At 39.9% G+C, this 12422-nt stretch overlaps 1 protein-coding gene across 2 annotated transcripts in view; it reads left to right on the plus strand.

Moving 5' to 3' along the window:
* The first annotated feature begins 3464 nt into the window (after window positions 1–3464).
* Window positions 3465–12422, plus strand: part of rap1gap2a (RAP1 GTPase activating protein 2a) — a 37951-nt gene continuing 28993 nt past the window's right edge. For both annotated transcript variants that reach the window (XM_063906566.1, XM_063906571.1), the window contains exon 1: window positions 3465–4175. In XM_063906566.1, coding sequence (XP_063762636.1) covers window positions 4048–4175 — 128 coding nt within the window. In that variant the 5' untranslated portion in view covers window positions 3465–4047. The remainder of the gene's footprint in view (window positions 4176–12422) is intronic.

The raw sequence follows: 12422 nt of genomic DNA on the forward strand, positions 1-12422 counted from the left end.
TGTGTGTGTGTGTGTGTGTGTGTGTGTGTGTGTCCCGTTATAGATTGAGCAGCAAAGAGAGGTGACGTTAGAAGACTGGCATCTGTTTGTTTGGGAGACACTTGAGAAGCTGTGAAGTGACGGGAAAGGCTGCTTGGCACCATTCAGACACACATGAGTGTTTCAGTGTGTGCAATTAAGAGAAACAGAGGGTTAGTTCTGTACATGCTTACCTACACTTCAAATGAACAGAGTGGTTCACAGTCATCGATTTCACAAACATTTTGAAAACCAACATTTTGCTTCAAGTTAGGGGAACTTATTGCTGCAACACAATATAAAGGAAAGAATAATTGCTGTTTTCCTTCCACAAACTAAAAAATAATGATTTTATTTCATACAGTAAGTCGATTCCAGTTTGCAATGTGTCAACTAAATAAACTAAAATAAAGCCGCCTTGTTGCCCGGACTTGTATTCCTAGTAATAAGGCTTTGAGCAGTATGTGGATTATCATTCTAGCAGAGAGTTAAATTGAACAGTTGCTTGGATTAATAAAATATGAAAAATCCAAATAATTAATACGAGGCTGCCTTTTTGGTTTTGACGGTCTTATCTGAGGGTTGTTGAAGGATTTCAAGACTCTTTGGCCTCCAAGAAACTCTGTATAAAAACAAAATAAAAAGATGATTCAAGGAATAAAAACCTGCCTTTCTCAAATAAGATTAATTCCTTGTTAAAGTCTGCACGTACAAACTAGACTATCTCTACTCTGAATGTTTATTCAAGGTCAGAAGTGTACTGGTGCACCTTAGTGCAACTCACAGGAACACTGTCACACTTGTGTGTATCAGTGTGTGTGTGAGAGTGTGAGAATGGGGAGGGGGTGATTGCAAGAGAGCGAGTGGTGTTTTTGTGTCTGAAAGTAAAACGATACAGGTGTCTCATTTCCCCCCTTGATGACGCACATACAGTAGGCCCTAGTGAAATGCCTGTGCAACTGCTAGTGTATGTGTGAGGGAGATCTAGAGAGTTTGTGCATGTTTTTTTTCACAAGTAATCTCTTGAGAAAATGTGACAGTCCAGAGGAGCTTGTTTGTTTGCCTCCATGGTGGAGTTTTAAGCGAGTAAGCCATGATCACGGTTTTTGGAAGCAAATTCAACAAAGGGTTGTAACTTAAAAATCTACCAAACCTTTTTTTTATACGGTGGGTGTCAAGGGTTTACAGCCTTGAGGGTCCTTCGGGCAAATACTCTGCCAGCCCTCCAGTTGCTATGGCTATGACAATACACAGGAAAAGCAATGCATTAGGAGATAAATGGGACCCTCGATGTTATTGTTGTGTTTGTTGCTGCTGTTTTCCCGGCTTAATCTTTTCCCTGGTTGCTGTCTGAAGCATCACATCTATTCAGATGTCTATGTTGCCTTTCTTGAGTGATGCATTTTTCTAATTATCCTCCAAACAAGGAGTCTATGTCGCTCCATTTTAGCTATTCGAAAAGCATTATCCCCATTTGCCAGTGTCACTGATGTGCAGTGTGATTCACTGTGTATTGTTCTGCAGTGTCAGGCTTTTATGTTGCTTTATGTCTTTGTCCTTGTCCATCTATAGACCTTTGCTGCCTCCTGAGAATGTCATAACTCACACAGCTATTTTTACCTCAAATTGAAAAATGTGTGTTATGTATTATATATAATATATAAACCCTTTTGTAACAGGAACTCATTAGAGAAATGAGGAAATACATGCCGTAAAGACCTACTGTAGAGCTGTTTAATGAGCCGGAAGAAAGTTAACAAATCTCTCAATGGTGCACAAAGGTGTTACAGTTTCTAATGACACAGGAAAATCTATTATTATTAACTGGAAACATAGTGGCTGCTTTCTGCAAAAGGATATGTATATCAATAATGCTTAAAGCATGATTTGGCATTTTTGGAAAATACTTACTTTTCACTTTCTTGTTGAAAGTTAGATAAGATGAGTAATACTGCTTTAAAGCCTTTCGGTGATGTATGAATTAGGAGCCAAAATATGGTTAGCTTAGCATTAATGGTAAATGGACTGTACTTATATAGCACTTCATCAGGTCTTTTCAACCCCTCTAAGTGCTTTAGGTCATCATTCACACTACATTCATGCAGGTAACAGAAACTTGCATCCATACACATTCACACACCGTTGGCCTTGCCATCGGGGCAACTCAGGGTTAAGGATCTTGCCCAAGGATACGTCGACATGTTGACTGCAGCCAAAGTCGCCCATAAAGACTGGAGATAACAGAAAACGACCACACTGGCTCTGTCCAAAGGGTGAAAAAATACAAACACTACCTCACAAGCTCACTAACTATATTTTGTTTGTTAAAGCCATATAATAACCACAACATCACCAGGCGCTAGGCAACCAGTGTGGGATTCCTGCTTGCTTTCTTAATGCTAAGCTACGCTAACTGTTCCCTTGCTGCCACTTCATGAAATCAAGATCAAGCTGTCATTAGTTCTGTATATAATGAGAAACCCTCCAGACTAATTATACAACAAATAAATGAAAGAAAAAAAAGAATGATGAACCAGCTTGTTCTCTTAAAGTAATAGTGTACATACTATTTAGAAAGATTAAATAATGCTAGCTAATGCTACCACAATGATTGCAGCTCGTGAGTCAATTATGAACCCATCACTCATTCTGTCGCTCATGCCCCTAACCCTAAACCTAACCCAATCCCTAACAGAGGTAGAAAAAACAAGATGAAACACAACACTTTAGATCAATGTATTCTGGGAAGATGACTACTTTAACTTTGTTTAATGATCTGAAGAAGAGGAAAATGACTGTGACTGAAAATGGACAGAAAACACTTGTTAAGTAGACTGTGAAAAGTGAGAAGCATGATGACAGTTTAATAGTGGGAGGAATACAAATACAGGTAAAGTGGGGAAAAGATGTGGCCTGACAGGATAATAGTAGGCATCGAACAAGAAATGCAGCGTGAAGAAATGTTATATTTGTCCCTCTGTGTCTGTGCACAAAGGAGAGCATGTCAAATTTAGTAAAATTATATTTTTTTCATGCGGTGTCATTTAATCTCCTTTCATTTTGTGAGGTTATATTTCAATTCTAATGTCCTTGGCAACGGCACAGAAGGAAATAGGCTGATAAGCCTGTTTTGAATTGAGATTTCACACAGAGGGTGTGTGTCTGTGTATGTGTCAGAAAGAGAGACGCATTGTGTGCCGGTTTGCATGCATGTGCCTTGAAATGAAATCATAAAATCAAGCATAGATAGATAGATAAAACAAGGTCAGTGAGACTAATACAACATTATTAACAAGGGCAAGGAGAGATAGAGGGAGGCAAAGTGTAGAGGGGGAGGAGGAGGAGGCGGTCCTTGTACCAATTCCAGCCTATGAGATGAAGGAGGGTGGGGCTCAGCAGTCAGGAAGCAAGGAGCAGAGCAGCAGCAGCAGCAGACAGAGGGAAGAAACAGAGCCTGTTACAGAAGGAGGGAAATGTTGGAAGGTAGAGGTAGGTAGACAGAGAGATGCTGTGCCATAGTGTGTGTGTCTACATTGCTCTCAGTAGCGCCACTCTTCATCCTCTCGTCGGGGACCATGATGTGTTATGGAGCTTGGATGCACAGGTTCACTGCCCATGCAGGGAATGCAGATAGAAGTTCACCTTGAGCCAGAGTCCAACATTGTCTCTCTGGACCGCTGGGATTACAAGAGATGTGCATTGTTTCCAACACCAAGATCAACAGAGATACAATCTGATCACCTGCCAAACCTAAAGTGGCTCCAGAATCTTTAACTTTTGGATTACCGGTCCAAACCTAAACCACAACAGAACTGAGAGCCCGGGGTCAGAAATCAAACAGGTACTCGGCTGAAACTTGCCTGCTGTCTCTAAACCAGACAGCTTACAGATCCAAGATTGTGACATTCCAAGCTCACACTGGAAGCCCGCAAAGCCAAGCCGGTCCTGCAGCCCGGGGACCCTGGTGCTGGCCTGACCTTGGATTGTCTGTCCCCCGAACCCCTCCTGACACCAGCAGAGACCCCCAGAATGTCTCAGACCGGAGGACGAATCCACAACAAAAAGGCTGGCATTCGGGCTGCCGTGATCCTGATCGGACTCCTGCACAAGTCTCGCAAAGCCAAAGAGAAGGAGAGAGAGAAAGAGGAGAACGAAGGGTGGGTGAAGTTTGTCCTGTTTTGTCCTTTGATGAGTAAGCTTAAGATCAAACAGGCTGCAGTGTTGTGTTGCAGCTGGGATTGTAAAGAAAACTTTATTACCCTGTAATGTCTTTGTTAATTCAGAGGCATGGGGCACTGTGTGCTCTTTATGGTTCAATGAGATTCCATCCGCAGTTTTACAATCCTAACGGTCCTTTTATAAGAGTTAGTGTGTCTTATTTATATCTTAGTCAGTGGAAATAAAAGACTTGAAGGGAATTGAAAGGTAGTGAGGATTGTGGGTGGAAAGAGGTTGAGTCTTTTCCAAAACTAAGAGGAAAGAAGCAAGTGTTCAAAAAGGAGATGTATCCAATGTATCTATTTCTTGTTTTTTGCTGCACAAACAAGCATCAGTTGACACTTGTTGATGCCTGCAATAATAAAGAAACCCTTCCATCTGTTTAGGGCAGAGTTGTGTTTCAGCTGAAGTTCAATAGGTGAGCTGCGAATTATAGTAGAGAAGAGAATACAGTGATTTACTGCTTACACCAAAGCTGTAACCAGCAGCTGTAAATATGGGATTAAAGCAGGCTTTTACATTCATTTATTATGGACTATGAAGGTTAAAATGAAAGCAACAAAACAATGTCGTTAAGTCTCTTGAGCTCTTCAGGTTTGTATGATTGCAGGCAATACCAGATTGTCAAGAAGGCCTTCAGAAATTGCCACTCCAATTTCACCAATAAGAGGATTTTCTCTGCATGCTGTGTCGAGTCCAGATCATTTTACTGCTAATACTACCTACGATGACTGCAGTCAATATGACCCATGGGAATATCCCACCTGACAGCACACAGTGTGCAAGGTTGCCTGACCTGTTTTGACCGAGCTAACATTAGCAGCCCTGCGCATACTGTTAAATTAGGATCCCAGTAGAAGGTTGATGCAGAATGAGTTTGAATATTTAGGAGCAAATAGACAGATTAGAACTGAGCTGCAAAGCAAATAGCGCATGGTGCTCCTGTGCTATGTATACATATTTATAATTGATTCTACTTCTGCACTGCCTGAGAGTTTGACGATACAACATGTCACTGCATACTTCAATTAATATGTAAGAAAATGCAAATAATCTTCATTCCAAAAATCAGTTTCATTCACTAAGAGCAGTGCTTATAACCACCTGAGGTAATTACAATAATTCAGGATTCAATTATTTTGTAAAGGATCTCAGGCCTAGATTTTCCAGTGAACCTCGTAGCATTGAAGGATTTTCTTGTGTACTCGTCTTCTTTAACGGTCTAAAGGTGAACAACAATAGCCCTGTCAGACCAGTATAATAAATCTGGACATGAGTTATCTCTGTCACATTTCACTTCCTTGTCTGGAGTTTTGAAGAGTCCTTTTTCCTGAAACAATGGCAGAAAAGGCACAAAGGAAGTTCAATATCTTTTGTGAATCACCTTAAGCAGGAATCCATTCTGTGTGAATATTATTGGTGTGTGTGTGTGTGTGTGTGTGTGTGTGTGTGTGTGTGTGTGTGTGTGTGTGTGTGTGTGTGTGTGTGTGTGTGTGTGTGTGTGTGTGTGTGTGTGTGTGTATGTGTATGTGTGTGTGTGTATGTGTATGTGTGTGTGTGTGTGTATGTGTGTGTGTGTGTGTGTGTGTGTGTGTGTGTGTGTGTGTGTGTGTGTGTGTGTGTGTGTGTAAGAATGTGTAGGTTTGTTTGTGTGTGTGTGAACATCTGATAGGCAGCACTAAATGCACTTTGCTACTCTTGTTCTAATAGCCAGGACCAAAATAGGCTACATGGAAATAGACTGTAACTCACTTTGCAACTCTGATAAGTTTATCTGACCTATGTGTGTGTGTGTGTGTGTGTGTGGGATTTAGTTCTATATACTGTAAAGTGAAACCCTTGAGGCGAGGCTGGATTAGCACTTTTGGTTTCAGGGTTCATTGTGCGACAGCTGGTTTGTGGTGATTTGATTATTTTTCTTCTAACACGATGAACACCTTTAATATTACCTAACCCTGAAGACACGGTTTTTATAAGAAACCAAACCTTAATATTTCAGTTGATAGTATTCTCACATTGTGTATAAATAAAGGTGTCATTAATTACATTTTGCGGCACACAGCAAACCTGCAGCCAGGAGATTTGTGCTTTCTGTGGCTCTGGGCGAAATATGTAGTTGAAGGCAAAAAGGGTAAACACACAGTGACTGGGAGGAAGGGGTCGTCAGTGGGCACTTTTACCCCAGGGTCTTATAATGGATTAATCATGGCTCGAGGCTATGTGTTATCTGTGAATGCAACAAACTGCACTGTCACGCGGATTCGCATTATCATGCAAACACAATTTTACCAGAAGTATGTCCTATATGATTCTAATGCTGCTTGATATCTCCCCATGTCAAATTACAGCAGAACTATCATGTCTGGACAGCATAATTATCCAGAGGCAAGATATTTTATGTCCTTGAACTTAAGTAGGATTATGTTTATACAAATAAATACAATGGAAATAAAAAGACAATAGGAAACACTTTGCATAGACTGCTACTAAGCTTTTGTTTTACAGACTTTTTCACCACCTCACTTTTCATCATCGTAATTTTTTTTTTAACACCGCTCAAGTCCATACACAAACACACAGATATGCGGTTTCCCTCCTTGCCTGTTTCTTCTGTGTATTCCTCTCACTCTCTATCTCTGGCCATAATGTACATTTGCCTTCCATTAAGTTGAACAGCATGAGGTCTGCTGCTTGTATCTGAATGTTTATATTTTACCCTTCATGCATTAATGCCCTCTGCAGCTCATTTATCTTCAGCTGCAGACCTGTTCTTTGTCAGTGTGTGTGCTTGTGAATGTTGTTGTTCCATAGTGTGTGTAGTATGCATTCGTTTTGTGAAGGCAGTTCTTATGCAACAAGTGCCTGAATGGTTATGTTTTCCCTGTCGGTTTGTGGTACAGTCTGCATAGATAAGAGAGATTTTTAAAACCTTATTTATAATCGCATCATGGTGCTAGTATTTTACAATCATAATTGACACTGTGTACCTTCCAACATCCTGGGATTCAATATAAAATATAATGTATACTGAGTCAACAATATAAGATTAATACAACATCAAAGTCATTTTGCAAATTGCAATATTTAATTAGCATTTTCTATGAATGCATTGGCCCGGTGGTACGCTATACCTCCTGCTGATTACAGGGAGTTGGACAGTAATTGCACAGGAAAAAGCATGACCTTCACTATAAGTGGAGGTTTTGTGGCTCACAAAACTGCATTAAGTGGTTCACTGTAATGTATAAGACTGATTCACTGTCAAACAAGGAGGAAAAAATGTCCACATGTAGAGATGAATCGCTAACCTCGTCTGTAAATTATGCTCCAGTGCTGGGTGACTGTAACCACAAAAGGGCTGAGCAGATGCTTCCTAATAAAAGGACCAAATTAATTCCATTTGTTGAACGGCTTCATAGCAAAGGTTGTAGCAGGTGCATTAACAGCATATACATGTAAATGTATTGAGGCAGCTTACATTTATACGGAAACATGTTAAACATGTTTTATCTTATCTGGGATCCCAATCTTTCAAGGATTTTGTGAATTGTGGATATCCTTTTCAAATGATCAAAACATCCTCTAGCTTGAATCATGGCAGCTAACTTTGCACACCTCCTTTTCTGCTTCTCAGGGTCATTTGGATTTTATTTTTCAGCTGTGAAAGACTCAAGGCAACCCTTTTAATGAAAATACCTCTGAAATCCGTGTTTACTGATGGTACTACTTTACAGCTCGAAATCTCAGCTTCCTACTGTAGGTACTTAAACCAGCAAATGATTTGTATGAATAAACCACATCTTTACATAACATGCATTCAATTGAAAGTCAAACACATGCAAACCACTCTGTGACCAGTAGTCCTGTACAAAAACTGAAAACAGTATTTGTATGGATTAAACAAACAATATATCACGTTTCAATTAGTTACATTTTTGAGGTTCTTTTGGCAGAAATTAGTTTCCAGGTTATCTGTTTTGACCAGTTTCCTGTCTTCATGCTAAGCTAAGCTAAGCATGTGCTGTCTGTGCATATAAACTGTATACGGTATATATCGTAACTGAGGGCTGTTTTTTAACCAACAGGTCTTCGTGAATGTTATTTGTCTGTCTTCAAATCAAATCCCTCTTCAGATCACTGCAGGTCTTTCTCACCTCCCATATATTATTTATAAGAACACCTGTCAAAGTAATAGCGAGGACAGACACATCATAAAATGTGCTGATGATTCGGTTGTTCGTCAGCCTACACGCACACTGTTGAATAAGATCACCGGCCTGTGGAGGAGTCTTTCATCCTGCTAAATGTAGCACGAAATGAGGACATTAGTATTGATTTTGGAAAGTTGTCCACTGCTTTAAATGACTGTTAGTTAGGGATAGGAAATAGGTCTGGTGGTACTCAAAAAAGGAAATTGTGTTTAAATGCAATGAGGTTCCTAAGAAGTGAAGCTGCGTCTTTTCATCCTGAGGATGATAAACTCTTTGAAGGTTTTTCTCTTCTTTGAGGATGTTTTATAGAAGAATCTTTGACTCATCTTGATATACTGTTGCCTGACATGGAAATCTTTACACAGGCAGGAAGAACATGCTTAATGTGACAGGAGACAGTTATAAGGGTGAGTCAGACCCTGATCAGGGATATTTACTAGAAGCAGGCCCATAAATTGTCCTCTGCATATAATCTAAGATCTTGCCTTTAGGTCACTTCTTGAAAAGGAAAAAAAACTGAATGTTGTCTTTGTTCACTATCGATAGTCTAAACATGGAAAACCGAATGCACATTATAAATTACATCTTCTTTGTTTTTGAACATGTGTTTTTTTAGATTCTTAAATTTGATATGATATTAGTTTTTTCCCCTCTCCTGTTGTTTTTAATCATTTGTTATGGTCTCACAGTTTCTAGTGACTGTCCCAGTGGTCTGATTTGTTTTGGTGTTTAAACCCCGCACACATTTGATATTTCCCTTTGGGGTGAACAGATTGATTTGATTTGACAGTTACACAAGAACCTCAACAGTCGCGGTCCCCAAAGAGAAAATCTCATCAAACACAGTCGGTAGTCTCTCTGTTTGAGGGTCCTTGTTATGAAGATGTTGTGGTTCTTCTGCAGAGCATAACAACAGACACTTTAATATTCTAAAATCACTGCTTTTTCCGTTTGGAGAGCATATGATTCAGAAAAACTCAATTTTTATAAACATGCTATTAAGATGAAGCTTTTTTTAAATGAAATTGACCAGCACAGGATTAGAGCCTCTCGTATACCATCCAGCCAGGCTCAAAGAGTGTATGCAACTGTGTCCTGCAGTAGCCATGTGGTTGTTGAAATGTATGGAGATTAACAACTGAGAGAATAAATTACGCTAGCAGCTGGTCGCGGCTAAAACCCATTCCTCCGACACACACAGTGAGCTGTGACACTGCAGGCAGCCAGACAGTTGTCCAGAAGAAGGAAATGACACACATGCACGCAATACAAGGACGTCTGTATATTCTACTTCTGTTGTGTGACTGCACACTGATTCAATCTAATTTAATAACAAAGTAAACCGGGTAAAACTGGCTAACACAGAGAACAGATGGTTGGCTTTTTGGCTGTAAAATGACAATCAGCTTCTTTTGCAACCCCTTTTAAGCGTTTTGCTCTCAAATGGCAGCAGATTGACCCCTTAAAATTAATCATTTTTAAAGTATTTGTCTTCGATTTCAGACAGAGGTAGACAAAGCAGGGTGTGATTTATAGTCCGCAAACTACCGATTTGAAATGAAAATGGTGACTGAAAGCTACAATTAGCTGCTGCTAGCTAGCTTAAAGCAAACATTAGCTCCATGAATTGGTTAGAAAACACTTTGATTTTTCCATGATAAAACAAGAGTGATATACATTATATTGTTCAAAAACTATTAAAGATATGTTTATAAAGAAACATGTTTTTTCTTCAATTTCAGTGTAGAGCTTGTTATTCTAATCTTGTCCGATTTTGCTCCTTATAGGTACTGCATCTTTAACAACCAAGTCAGTGTTTGTATAGTAATTTGATCTGGAAAAAGGATTTTAGGATGAAGACTAACCCGTGCTTTTGGCAAACGTAATAATCTCAGGTAACATGCTTGGCTGTGTTTGCTGAACCAAAGCTACATTTCCCAGGATCCAATTAGGAGGAGGAAGTAGCCGCTAATGTTAGCATACACTCGGATACAGTTAACCTGCACAACCAACCAAAGATATTTTCTAATGAATTACTTCTTTGCCTTGAAAGTGAATTGGTTAGCCAAGCATGCAGCTGTTTGCAACTTATAAAACTGTTGAAAACTAAATAGGAAGTCATTGCAAACATGTTGTGTTCAGATGCACATTGGTTGGACAATCTAATCTAAATGTTATATATTATTTTTTGTGAAGCCTATGGAAGATTCTGAACATTTGTTCTCAGAGAAAATACCGTGTTGAGGGGAGCTGATGTTTAAAAGACAGTTTTGTGTTGCTTTTCTTAACCACCTTACACTATTTTTCCTCGTCACGCCCCTTCCCCGGTCTCCCTGTCAAACTTTCTTTCTCCGGCTGTTAAACACTGTGCTTTCTATGCACTGACTCACTCGTATTTCCATTCCACCGTCCCCCCCTCTTTTCTCTCTGAACCCTCAGTTACTCCCTGGTGTGTGTTTCACTGCTGTTGTGATTGGCAGCTGCAGGGGACTGCTAGTACAGTAGTCACATACACAAACACGCATACATTATATTGCACCTGAGCTTACATGACTTCTTCGATGTGTATCTGTACAAATATGTTTGTGTGCATATGTGTGACAGCCAGCTTTGTCTTGCGGTGTAATGGATGAGAAGGTATTATCTCTAACAAGTGTCCAGTGACCCAACCAAGACGGCCCTATTTACCCAGCTCTGCACGGGATTGAGGGTGCTATTTATAGTCAGAGATTCATTTATTCTCTTTCTCTCCATACCTCGCTTTGCAGTCTTCATTCTCAGCGATCTGCCTGATGAGGATTATTTCTGCGGCTCCCTCCCTCCCCCGTCTTCATATCTTGTTCCTTTTCTTCAGGACCTTTCTGCTCTGGTGTGGTTATCAGCTGGTCTGATGTGGTTGAGTCGGTTGAATGGAGAAGTATTCAATGTCTTCTGACAAAGACCCTTGACTCTTCCTTTCCCTCAAGTCAGTGGGTTAGATTGGCCAATGATAAAGAGGAAGTGGGCAGAAAAATGAACAGAATTAGCTAAGATTTGTGGCATTTCCTCAGACAGAGAGAGCTATAATGCCAGGCAGCTATGTTTTTACTGCAATTTATGCTTGTTAAATACCATTATTGAAAGTCTGGGTACATAGAAAATAACACTCTTCAGACAAGAAAAATATACACTCACCAATTTCCTCTCACACTTTAAGTGGCAGAAAGCATTTGCAAATGACAAAAAATGAAAGATTATGGGAACACCTTCCATTTACCATCAGGATATTGTGATAACACAAAGTTATTGAAAAGAGGATTTTCATGACACCTTTTCATAAGTTGAACCCAAACAAACATTTATTTCACTTTCCAAAATGTTGTTATTCAAAATTGATCTGCTTTTCAGGTGCTCACTGGCTCCAAAGACTTGTTTATTCATCTACTTATGTATTACAGTCACCCAACAGTAAATTGACCACAAGTCCTGCCGAGCTATCCAAATATCAGGTGATAAACTTTGTAAAGTGCACAGCCTTAGACAAATAAATAAACATGATCCAGCCCGTGGCCTTTATCAGTGTCTCCCTGCTGTTGAGAAGTAGCAAGTCAACGCTATCAAAGGTCTCGTGGCACTTTTGTGCAGCGAGGCACAAAACAACACTGACATTTCAAAGGTAAGACAAAAGCTGCAGTGTGTAACCTTTACTGGCCTGTAGTGTTTCCCTGTGATGTTTAAAATGTAAATGCAGTATCAAATATACAGTGTGTGTGTCAGAGCAGCTGGCCAGTGTGCTCTTTAAAGGAGTCAATAAGGTTGCGTCTTGCTAGCTATTATGTTAAATGTTAAAGTGAACCACATGAGTGTCATGCAGGGTAACACACTCACTGCGGTATAATTAACCTGGTTTCCTCGAGGTGGAAACAAAATGACGCACAAGATCATAGTTTCCTTAAGTGGGACTGTGTGTGTGCCTGGAGAGGGTGAGACGTTCAA

Source organism: Eleginops maclovinus, chromosome 18, assembly GCF_036324505.1.
Source record: "Eleginops maclovinus isolate JMC-PN-2008 ecotype Puerto Natales chromosome 18, JC_Emac_rtc_rv5, whole genome shotgun sequence".
NCBI lineage: Eukaryota > Metazoa > Chordata > Actinopteri > Perciformes > Eleginopidae > Eleginops > Eleginops maclovinus.